This window comes from Zingiber officinale, chromosome 1B, assembly GCF_018446385.1.
Source record: "Zingiber officinale cultivar Zhangliang chromosome 1B, Zo_v1.1, whole genome shotgun sequence".
NCBI classification, from domain to species: Eukaryota; Viridiplantae; Streptophyta; class Magnoliopsida; order Zingiberales; family Zingiberaceae; genus Zingiber; species Zingiber officinale.
This window is the reverse complement of record NC_055986.1, coordinates 4,778,319-4,789,811: the sequence shown is the minus strand read 5'-3', so window position 1 is coordinate 4,789,811 and position 11,493 is coordinate 4,778,319. Positions and strand designations below refer to the sequence as shown.

Sequence of the window (11,493 nt, the reverse complement as noted above, 5' to 3'; positions counted from 1 at the left end):
AATTAAGTATTTATTTTTTGCAAGGCCAAAGCAAGTCCGGTGAGAAACTTATCCCCCGGCTTTGGCCTCGCTGGCACCGTCGTCCACGGCGAGCCCACCACCTCTATTGCCGTCGTCGTCGCTTCCTCGGCAGAGTTGTCCTTGGCTTCGGCTTCTTCCACGGCGGCTGCACGATGGTAAGCGGAGAACCACTTGGTCCTCATGTACTCGTGCTGCCTCCACGGCGACACGTGGAGACCGTTCTTCTTCAGGCTCTGCCAGGCTGCCTCCGAGGCGACGGCCACGATCTGCTGGAGTCGGTGGGGCTGGCCGACGAACACCTGCGGCAGCAGCTGGATGATGGAGCAGTACGTCTTGCTGGCCGCGCCACCTCGAACTCCGACCGGAAGCCCGCGTCCACCAGGAGGCGGTCAGCGCCGACCACCACGTCGACGTACTCGTGCTCCCCCACCGGAAAAGAAGGATTTTTATCCCATCGGGACTTGCAAATGGTCGCATCGTAGCCGAGCGATCGAAGTCCGACGGCCAACACTGCTGTGCAATTTCCCTTGATCTTTGAGTTCCTCGCTTTGTCGAGGATTCTCGATGCATCCGCCAAGAGATTTCTCTCCGCCATGCTCTCGCAGAACACCAAACCCTACTCGAATCATCAAACGACGCTCGAAGCTCGAAACTGGGGAGGCATGGACGTAGCCGACCATCAAGGAGGTCCAGGAAAGACGTTTCGCTGGGGCATTTCGTCGAACAATCTGCGTGCATCACCGACGCCCTCGCACCGGGCGTACCAACGGACGAGATGGTTGAAGGCGGAGACGGTAAGGGCGTCGGCCTTGAGGAAAGTCGCATGTGATTCGAAGGGTAATTTTGGGAAAAAATATTGATAACCCCGGAATCGTAGAAAACCTATGGGTGCGTTTGGTTTGCTCCATTTTCATTTTCATTTTCTAAAAAACGTGCATTTTTCGTTTTTTAGAAAATGACTTTTCCGCGTTTTTCGTTTTCTTAGAAAACGCTCTCTCATTTTCTTAAAAATGAATGTGAAAAACACAAACCAAACGCGTTTTTCATTTTCTCAGAAAATGAAAACAGAAAATAGTGTGAAAAACGCAAACCAAACGCCCCCTAAGATTTCCAAGGTTTTGTGATTCCTGGTTCTATTCCCTAATTACTGATGTGGCGGGAATGTTACATCACCAGGAATCATCAATTACTTAAACCAAACAAGATTATCGTTAATAAACAAGTAAGGTTATTAGCGATAGCCCCGAACCAAACACGCCCCAATAGTGATACTAACTAGCTCCACTATATATGTATAATTTGACTCTAAAAATTGTTAGAAAACTTTAAACATTTTAAAATTTATTTCCCATTTAGAAATATAAATTTGACCGGACATTATTGGCGTATGGAAAAAAAATATTTGAATCAATATTATTTGATATAGATATTTTATAAAGAAAAAACACGAGGTAAAAGAAAGATAGATGCATTTTTTTATAATAAAAATAATATAAATAAAAATATCAAAACAAAAAAACACAAATCTTCTCAACGGTTTATTCATTCATATACAGAACTGATTGATCATTAATTTAGACATCAACTAGATTATTCCACACAAACAATTGCCAACCAAATGGGAAGAACACCCACCACCCCTCTTATTGGCAGGTACTTGTATATAGATTTAACTAGAAGTATTACTATTACCATCGAGAGAAGGCAAGCATGCGCTTAGAACTTCGACAGCGTATTCCAACTCCTGCTCCGATATGATCAATGGGGGGACAAGCCTAACCACATTCCCTTTTCCAGCAGTCAGCACCAACAGGCCGGCGTCTCGACAAGCATCAACCAGTGGTGAAGCTTGGACATCCAGCTCAATTCCGACAATAAGCCCAAACCCACGTACTTCTTTCACATGAGGGTTCTCTCCCAGCTTCTTGAGTAGTAATCCTTTAAGGTAGAGTCCTTTCCGGCTTACACTGGCCAAGAAATCGGGATTCTGGATTTTATCCAATACTGCAAGGGCAGCATGACAGACGAGTGGACTGCCGGCAAAAGTGCTCCCATGGTCTCCGGAGCTTATGGCCGCTGCAACCCTTTCAGTGGTGAGGACAACACCAATTGGCAGACCTCCGGCAAGGGGTTTTGCAAGGGTCATTATATCAGGTGTCACGCCGAGAGCTTCATGGGCCCAGAGATGACCAGTTCGGCCTAACCCACATTGGACCTGAGCACATAAACAAAAGATACTGAACGGTTGGAAAATAATGCGGGCAAAAGGTAGACAAGAGGAATAAGTACCAACAAATAAAAGTAATTATGTCAGCTAAGAGATATTTATGATACTTGTATCTTGAACAAACATGTTTCACTGACTAAACATTGTTATCTAGTAGCGCAACATTCTCTTTTCTGTACAACTTCTGTGACAGAAATATTGCTTGTGTACGAAGATACAAACAATTTCAGTGGTTGATTGAAGGATGATGATCTTTCAAGACAGACGAATCAGGCAAGTGATATTTAGAGGACAACACCCACAATTACAGTGGTGAAAACACTTTACAAAAGATGAATACCTTCTTCATGCCTTTGACTTAGTTTAATAGATGAATTAAATGAGCTCAAGTGATCAGTAAAATATAGAATCTGAGAAAGCTAAAGGCTTCAGCAGAATAATTGATGACCTTAACAAAAGAGCAAACAAATAAGTTTTGCAACCCAAGGCATTGTCAGTATGTAACTGTTTTTTCCCTTCTAAAAGGAAATGATGCATGTGGACATCTTAATATGTGTTTATATATAGACGCATGATCTAAGCGGCTTACCTCATCAAATACCAAGAGAGCTCCAGAATCATCACATGCAGTTCGCAGTAGTTGTAGGAAGTCCTTTGTAGCACTGAATATCCCACCTTCACCTTGAATTGGTTCCACAAAGACTGCTGCAGTTTTGCCAGATTGAATGGCTTTTAGAGCCTCTTTAATATTCCCATATTCTACGAATGTGACCCCAGGCATGACAGGTTCAAAGGGTAGCCTGTATTGCTCTTTACTTGTCAGCGCCAGAGCACCCAGTGTCCTTCCATGGAAGCTATTGCTGAAAGCAATGAACTCAGTAGCAGGAAAATTTTCCTCTGGATGTGAATGTCTCTGGAACTTCCTAGAGAATTTTATAGCAGCTTCGTTTGCTTCTGTTCCAGAGTTTGTGAAAAAAATCCGGTCAGCAAAAGAGCACTCTACTAGGCGCTTTCCAAGAGTTACCTGCATCATTTTGCATCTTAATAATTGAAATAGTAAAAGGGAAAGAGTGCTGATGGTCAAGAAAAAGTCAAATTGACAACATGCAAAAATATATATAAAGGCAATATAAAGAAGTCACAAACAAGAATGCATAAGCTTGGTACATCAGTTTCATCATCAGTAACAAAGTAATTGGAAAAAAAATATTATTTTATTTTTTTCAGATAGTTGCAGCTTTAGAGAACTCCGCCCGTGACGAACCAGGCATGACTAGTCCCAAGCCCGGATAAAGGAGGGTTGCGTTAAGTTACCGGCCAACGTTAAAACTATGACAAATATTCAATGAATGGATCCATTAAACTATTGTGCTAATGCTAGGTTGCTCCCTAAAAGGAATGCGTTATAGGGTCCAACTGTAACGTATCAACAAAGACGGCTATATCTCTAGAATTCGGGTGTAGTACTAAATATGCAAGAGTTCGTGTTGTAGGATCCGACTGTAACGTATCGGCAAGGACCGTTACATCTCCATGAAAACTCGGATATAGTGTTAAATAGGCAAGAGTTCTTACATCATAGGTTGAATAATAACAAATATTATAAGAAAATTAATAATTTAAGATTTAGAACATGAAACATAGGAACCCTCATTGATAAATTAATGGAGGTAGTATATACGATGATTAGAAGAAGAATTAGTATTTTGTGTGTACAAGCGATAAAATGGGTACGCGAGAAGTTAAAAATTGATAGAGAACTTAGGTTTTAAGTTATGGTACACAGGAAAGAGTAAAGCAAGAAATTGAATGAGTATTATTGTGGATAGTTCGTTAAAGAATAAAGATGTAAGAGTAGTTAGAAAAGGAGATACAATTATAGCCCTTAAAATAATAATGGCGAAAGAAACTATGAACATAATTAGCATATATGCACCGTAAGTAGGATTAGATGAAGCTACCAAATCAAGGTTTTGAGACGACTTAGATAAAATATTACAAAATATTCCGCCAAATAAAATAATTTTAATAGAAGGTGATGGCATGTCGGAGTGAAAAATAAGGAATACGAGAGTGTATATGGGGGTATAGATTTGGAACGAGAAATGAGGAAGGAAAAACTATATTAGATTTTGCGATAGCATAACCTTATATTAGCTAATACGTTTTTTAAGAAAAGAGAAGAACACTTAGTCATGTTCAAAAGTGGAAATAATAAATAACATTGAGGAAGGATAGAAAGATTTATAAATATTGCAAAGTCACCCCTGGAGAAAGTTTAACTACCCAACATAGGTTAGTAGTGTTGGATATACACCTCAAACATAATATCAATAGAAAGAAAATATATACGACTCTTAAAATTAAGTAGTGAAAGTTAAAGGGTGAGAAACAAAATATATCTAAGGAGAAGGTAGGAGTACAAACATTAGGTGAAATATACGGTGATTCTAATACAACATAGGATAAGATGGTATCAAAGTTGAAAATAGTAACTAAGAGTGTACTCGGTGAGTCAAAGGAATATGCACCACTAAGGAATCTTGGTGGTGGAATGAGAAAGTACAAGAAAAAGTGAAGGAAAAAACGAATAGCTTATAATGAATTATATATTTATAAGAATGAGGAAAATTTTAAAAAAATATACAATAGCCAAGAAAAAAACTTAAAAAGAGAAAGGAAGACAAGAGATCTTATCAAAATAAAATATATTAAAGATGAATATAATAGGGTATTAAGTAAACGATGGAGAAATAAAAGAGCGGTGGAAGAGGTATTTTCATCAACTTTTTAATGAAGGTTTAGGTGAATAACTTAACTTAGGTAATTTATGTAGGTCAAATGAGCATAGAAATTTAAATTTTTATCGTAGAATTCAAACTTCAGAATTTAAATAAACTTTAATGAGATACACAATGAAAAAGTCATTGGATTAGATATATCGATAGAAGTATGGAAGTGCCTAGGGAAACAAGATATTGAATGACTTACAAAATTATTTAACATGATATTGAAAACGAAAAAAATGTCTGATCATTGGCAGATAAGTACTCTATTTCCCTTATATAAGAATAAGGAAGACATATAAAATTGTGAAAACTATAGAAGTATTAAACTAATGAGTCATACCATGAAATTTTGAGAAAAAATAATAGAAAAAAGATTAAGGAAGGAGACCATGGCGACCAAAATTTAATTTGATTCATAGCTGAAAGGTTGACAATTAATTGAAAAATATCGGGAGCAAAAACATGATCTACACATGATATTCATTGACTTAGAAAAAACTTATGATAGAGTCTCAAGAGAAATTATATGAAGAATTCTAAAAAAAAAAAGATGTTAGCGTAACATATATTGAACTAATTAAAGATACGTACGAGTATGTAACAAACAGAGTAAAGACTTCAAGAGTAATAACTGAAGTATTTTCAATAAAGATAGGGTTACATCAAGGATCGACTCTAAATCCCTATCTTTTTACACTAATAATGGGCGAACTCACTGCGCACATTCAAGACACAGTACCGTGGTGAATATTGTTTGCAGATGATATTATCTTGGTAGATGAAACACGTGAAGGAGTAAATGTTAAACTATAATTTTGCGAAAAACTCTAGAAGGGAAATATTTTAGGCTTAGTAGATTAAAAATATAATATATGAAATTTAAGTTTAGTCGTATTAGATATAATGAAATAATTATTAAAATAGAAGATGACAAGTTGCCTAGAACCGAGAGCTTTAAATATTTAGGATCATTTTTGCAAACTGATGGAGGGATTGAGAGAGATGTCTTACATAGAATACAAGCAGGATGGTTGAAATGGAGAAGAGCGTCAGATGTTTTATGTGGTTAGACCTGATATGTTATATGGAGCTGAATGTTGAGCTATGACTCGAACACATCAGCAAAAGATGAGAGTTGCAGAGATGAGGATATTAAGGTGGATGTGTGGATATACGAGAATGGACAGAATAAGAAATGAGAACATTAGAAAGAAAGTCGAAGTTGCATGAAAACTCCAAAAGACACATTTAAGATGGTACGAACGTGTATATAGACGACCAATAAATGCTCCAGTTGGGCGATGCAAAACTATAACAAACATGCATATCAAACAAGGAAGATGAAGAAAAAAAAACTTGGTTAGTAACAATAAAACAAGATAAAATTTATTTAAGTATAAATGATGATATAGTAGGAGATAAAACTCAATAGCGTAAAAGGTTCATATAACCGACCTGACCTAGTGGGATAAGGTTTGGTTGTTGTTGTTGTTGGGTGTAGCTTTAGAGAGTTTTCTATAACTCAGTTAAACAATTAACTTGAGGAACAAATATTTCATTGACATTTTTTGAAAAAAATTAATCACCAGCCAGATGGATTTTTATGATACTGCGGCACTCTAATTTAGCTCCACAATAGAATTGTGGGTTAATCAAGGGTGTTTGTAAACTTTTATACTATTATTGATTTAGGCTGACAACAATAGTTGGACCTGACAGACAATGGGTCAATTGTTCCATCTGAATGGATTGTGGCATGATGACGGAATTGGGAAACATGTCATTAATGAAAGATGATACTCGACTGAGTTGGATGCTAAACCTTAAAGGGGACATCAAGGCTTCACAGGAAGGTTTATGCCACCCTTAGTTCCTCATGAAGAGCAGTAGGCTAATCGAAGACAGTTTATAGGCATGGATGAGTGAACTAGTATAAACTTAGGTTTAAGCAATTGAGAAAATCTTGAATTAGCAATAAATAAATGACAAAAATTGTTAGAACCAAAAGTAGCTAGAGGGGGGGGTGAATAGCTCGTCGCGTGCTCGTTGCTCGGTGTTGCTTGTTTCTTCAAGAATGCGCAGCGGAAAATACATAAACAAACACAAACACGCTAACACTAGAAGTTTACTTGGTATCCACCTCCAACGGAGATGACTAATCCAAGGATCCACACCACGCACGCACCCTCCACTATGAAAACACTCCTTTTCGGTAACTACTGGAGGCGGAGAAGCCCTAGAGACTCTCGACAAGAAGAAGAAAGGGTAGTAAAGAATAAGCAAAAGCTTACAAGAAATGCAGAAAACCCTAGCTTCTTCTTCTTCTCGTCTAACTCGCCTCTTGACTTGGATGAACCTCCAAGAACCTTCAAGCTGGCGGTGAGAAGCTTAGAGAGTCTGGGGAGGAGCTGTGATGAATCTGGAATGAATCGGTGAAGTTCTCTGAAGAAATCGCATGCCAACAGCTATAAGCGCGACGGTCGAATCCCAATCGATTGGATTGCTCCCGATCGATTGGGAGGCTGGATCGATCCACGGATCGATCCGGCGCCTCGCTGGAAAAACTTCGGATCGATCCACGGATCGATCCAGCACTTATCGCGCGAAGGCGTCCCAATCGATCGCGATCGATTGGGACCTCTGATCGATCCACGGATCGATCCTGTTCGTGGGGACTCACCGGATCGATCCACGGATCGATCCGGATCTTCTGGATCGATCCAACTGCTGGATCAATCCACGGATCAATCGAACTCTTTGGATCAATCCACGGATCAATCGAAACCTTTGGATCAATCCACGGATCAATCCAACCTTGGTTTTGCCCAAAACCAAGCCCAAAGCCCCTAAACCAACATCTGGACGATCGACCATGACTTGTTGGTACATAAGACCTAGCATCCGGTCACCGCCGGCTAGGACTCGCTCACCAAGTGTCTGGTCAATCCCTTTGACCCACTTGGACTTTTCTCTTCTTGCCAAGTATCCGGTCACTCCCTAAGACCTACTTGGACTTTTCTTCCTCGTGCCAAGTATCCGGTCAATCCCTTTGACCTACTTGGACTCTCACCAGATGTCTGGTCAACCTTGACCCATCTGGATTTCTCTTGCCTGGCTTCACTCACCAGGACTTTCCCAATTGCCTAGATTCACTCACTAGGTCTTTCACCTGGCTTCACTCACCAGGATTTTTCTCCTGCCTAGCTTCACTCACCAGGACTTTCCCAATTGCCTAGTTTCACTCACTAGGTCTTTCACCTGGCTTCACTCACCAGGATTTTTCTCCTGCCTGATATCCCAGTTAGGACTTCCCAGTCAAGTATCCGGTCATCCTTGACCTACTTGACTCTTCTTCAATCAATATCTTATTGTCAAACATCTAAACCCAAACCAAGACTCAGCTTGGTCAACCAGGTCAACCTTGACCTGAGGGATGTTGCACCAACAAAAATAACTGCATAGAAACTAGATATTTCAATTGAAATAAAAGTATAGTAGATATGTGGATGCAGAGATCATATAAAAAGACATTAATCAATCCGCATTAACTCAGAAAGAACAAATCATTCTATTGGTTGTCATTCCGCTACAATTTTTTAAGAAAGATAGAGATTGACGATAAAGCTAGAAAGATTAACGTTACCTGAGGCAATGAATGGTATACATTGCTGACATGTGTAAGAGTATTAGCCTGCTCAATCACTGCGTTGATCCAATCTGGGTCACTATGCCCAAGTGAGTTCACTGCAATACCAGCCGTCATGTCCAAGTACTCCTTCCCATCAACATCATAAACTTTGCATCCCTTTCCACTCTTCAACACCACCGGAGCTCGAGCATATGTCCCAACAAACACATTCCTCTCTATCTCTATCACTTTCTCGCTCGCTCTGGACAATGGCTTCGCAGATCCCACCTTCACTTTCTGTTGTTTGTCCGAAACAAGACATGAGGAAACTTTTGGAACTTCAGCTCGGAATGTGAATCTCCTTCTTTTGTCTAACTTAAACCCGTAAAGCGGATCCATTGATGAACAATCGTGAGACATGTGCAGCGTCTGTAGAGAATTCATCATGCTTCTCAAGGAGGGGAGGGAAAAAAAACTCTTCTTTGATGTTCCAACGCCCTGAAAATTGAGTGTCGCCAAGAGGAAACCAAGCTCGGGCCAAATATTAGATAGAAAACCAATAGGAAAAACTAAAAAAACAATCTTTTTTTTGAATAATTACCCGATAAGGAAGGTTTGATCGATAGATAAGCTCACAAGATCCTTCGATCGAAGAAAGAAAGTGATTGCTGCTAACTGGAAACTGCAACGACCAACTATCACTCCAGTCGATGGAAGAATTAGGGTTTAAGTTTATCGGCCCCGTCTAATTCTCTAACGGTGTTAAGATTGCACTAGGTGCCATGTAACGGCTCCGTTACAAGTTTAAAAAACGTGCTCTAATGGCCCATTAGAAACTTCTAACAGGTCCAACGGACTGCAGCCCAACTAGTCATGGGCCTTGACAGAAAGATCCACAAACTAGAATCAAACAACACGAGCGCGATTAATTAAAGAAATTATAACAAAGCAAATTACAAATTAATTCACAAAATAATTTTTTCAACTAAAGTCAAATATTTGACTCTCTATCACTTTGCAATAGTTAAACTGCTATTGGAAGAGCTCAAAACTTTCAATCTACATAGTTAACTAGGATAACTATGGACGATGAATGTCCACATTTGAGATAAAATTCAATAATAATGATGATAACGATAATAATTAATAAAGGATGTCAGTGCAAAGAAGCAAACAAAGTGGTTTAAGTGATTGCTTTCTCTTGATCATCAGATATTTATATATAAGCAAATGTTAGGTATATCATTGTCCTCATCCTCGCCATGTTAAACACCACTACAAGCAATATAAAATAATGAAACAAGTGGCATGCAAATCCACAAAAATCAATGAAACATCAAAATATAAAAAGATTTAATCAACTATATTGCAGTGATATATTTAAAGATGAGACTAACCGTTATAAACATTCAGATACTGATAGATAGTGAGCATTACAGTTTTGATGAGAAGAACAAGATTGGTCGTGCATGGTGGAGAAGCATGGCGCATGCCTGACTTGAACCAGCAAGCACAGTGCTGTTCTTTGCTTAAAAGGCGAAAGAAAAGTCATCGGAGAAGGTTAACTAAAATCGATTGATCGATCGATAGAGATGGTGATGGTGCAAGGGTTGCATGTGCCCTGCTTCTCCACCTTGCACAACTTGATCACTTCGAGATCGAGGGGATTGAAGGATATGCTATACATGGAGAAGCCCTTTGGGTGCTGATAATTATATTTATAGAGCAGGGGAATGAATGATCTCGTCATGATCTCTCATTCTTGTAAATTAAAGAATTGTGATAGAATAATACTAGTAAAGCATATGTATATATATAGCAAAAATTGAAACTTGGCTAAACCTTAAAACTCGTCTCTGGAACCCTAGAACTTTATTATTTGAGCATGAGTAGATCTCCAAAGTGGTAGATCCTCATCATTACAAGGAGATACTCATCATCATCAATCCACCTTTATTAGTGAGCACCAACTTGAACACTAGAGATTTTCATCATCTTTAATAATTTTTTTAAAATTTTAATTTTTTATTAATCATTAAGACAAATCGAAAAATACTCACAATAATGGACAATCCATTAACTCAGTGTTCTTAGGTCAATCTTATATTAGTGACCTTTGCATGAGTAAAGATCATATACCTTTGTACCTATTGAAAATTGAATCATGATCTATTAAAACGAATACACATATAGATATTAATTACGTTCTAAATCTTAAATTTTAAACCCTAAATTCTAAACTAACTACGTCAGTACACACGGCTTCATCATGTTTAATAATGAAGAAGAGTTGAATGGTTCAAAGTCATCAGGTCCTTGCTTTTGTCTTATCACCACAGCAATTTGCCGATCACAAAGTTTGAGATATTTGAACTTAATTCATCCATGGCAATCCCTGTCAAGTAAAGTAGACAACGAGATTGGCATCATACAGATGTATGTTTTTGCAGAGGCTTTGGATCGAGTGTTGTTTCCTGTCCCAATCAAAACAAACAAATGAATACAGGAATAGATTTAAGGTTATTAGAAAATAAAGGAGTGGATGTTGTAGATGATTCTGACTTAGAATTCATTTAATGCTTATGCTTTATTGCAATTTCATTCTGGAATTTGATTGGATAATTTAGTAAATAAGTAAACATATTAAATCTGAAACTAAAAGGAAGGGAATCGCTTCTAAAATCCAACCATTTTTTTCAAGGAGTTAGGAATCTGTTTCCGAGTGGACAATAATGGAGTAGCTTTTGCAGGTGGGAAAAAAAGGAGGATTGATTGGAAGGGTGGGGAAAAAAAAAAAGAAAATAAAGGCGTCCAAGAACTAGGATTTC

At 38.5% G+C, this 11,493-nt stretch overlaps 2 protein-coding genes across 3 annotated transcripts; both read right to left on the bottom strand.

The window, feature by feature from the left end:
- Window positions 1–2: 2 nt before the first annotated feature.
- Window positions 3–616, bottom strand: LOC122043256. The gene is made up of 2 exons (XM_042603833.1): window positions 371–616; window positions 3–320 (listed from the first exon to the last, which is right to left on the bottom strand). Exons 1-2 carry the CDS (start codon window positions 614–616, stop codon window positions 3–5), a joined length of 564 nt encoding a protein of 187 aa, XP_042459767.1.
- Window positions 617–1,548: 932 nt separating this feature from the next.
- On the bottom strand, window positions 1,549–10,446 carry LOC122047675 (acetylornithine aminotransferase, chloroplastic/mitochondrial-like). Of its 2 annotated transcripts, XM_042609113.1 has the most exons (5): window positions 10,063–10,446; window positions 9,267–9,565; window positions 8,681–9,163; window positions 2,838–3,272; window positions 1,549–2,236 (listed from the first exon to the last, which is right to left on the bottom strand). In XM_042609113.1, the coding sequence occupies exons 3-5, from the start codon at window positions 9,110–9,112 to the stop codon at window positions 1,691–1,693; spliced, it is 1,413 nt and encodes a 470-aa protein (XP_042465047.1). In that variant the 5' UTR covers window positions 9,113–9,163; window positions 9,267–9,565; window positions 10,063–10,446; the 3' UTR covers window positions 1,549–1,690. The 2 variants fall into 2 exon arrangements, with proteins under 2 accessions (XP_042465047.1, XP_042465039.1); XM_042609105.1 differs by having other exon boundaries at window positions 9,267–10,446.
- Window positions 10,447–11,493: the final 1,047 nt, after the last annotated feature.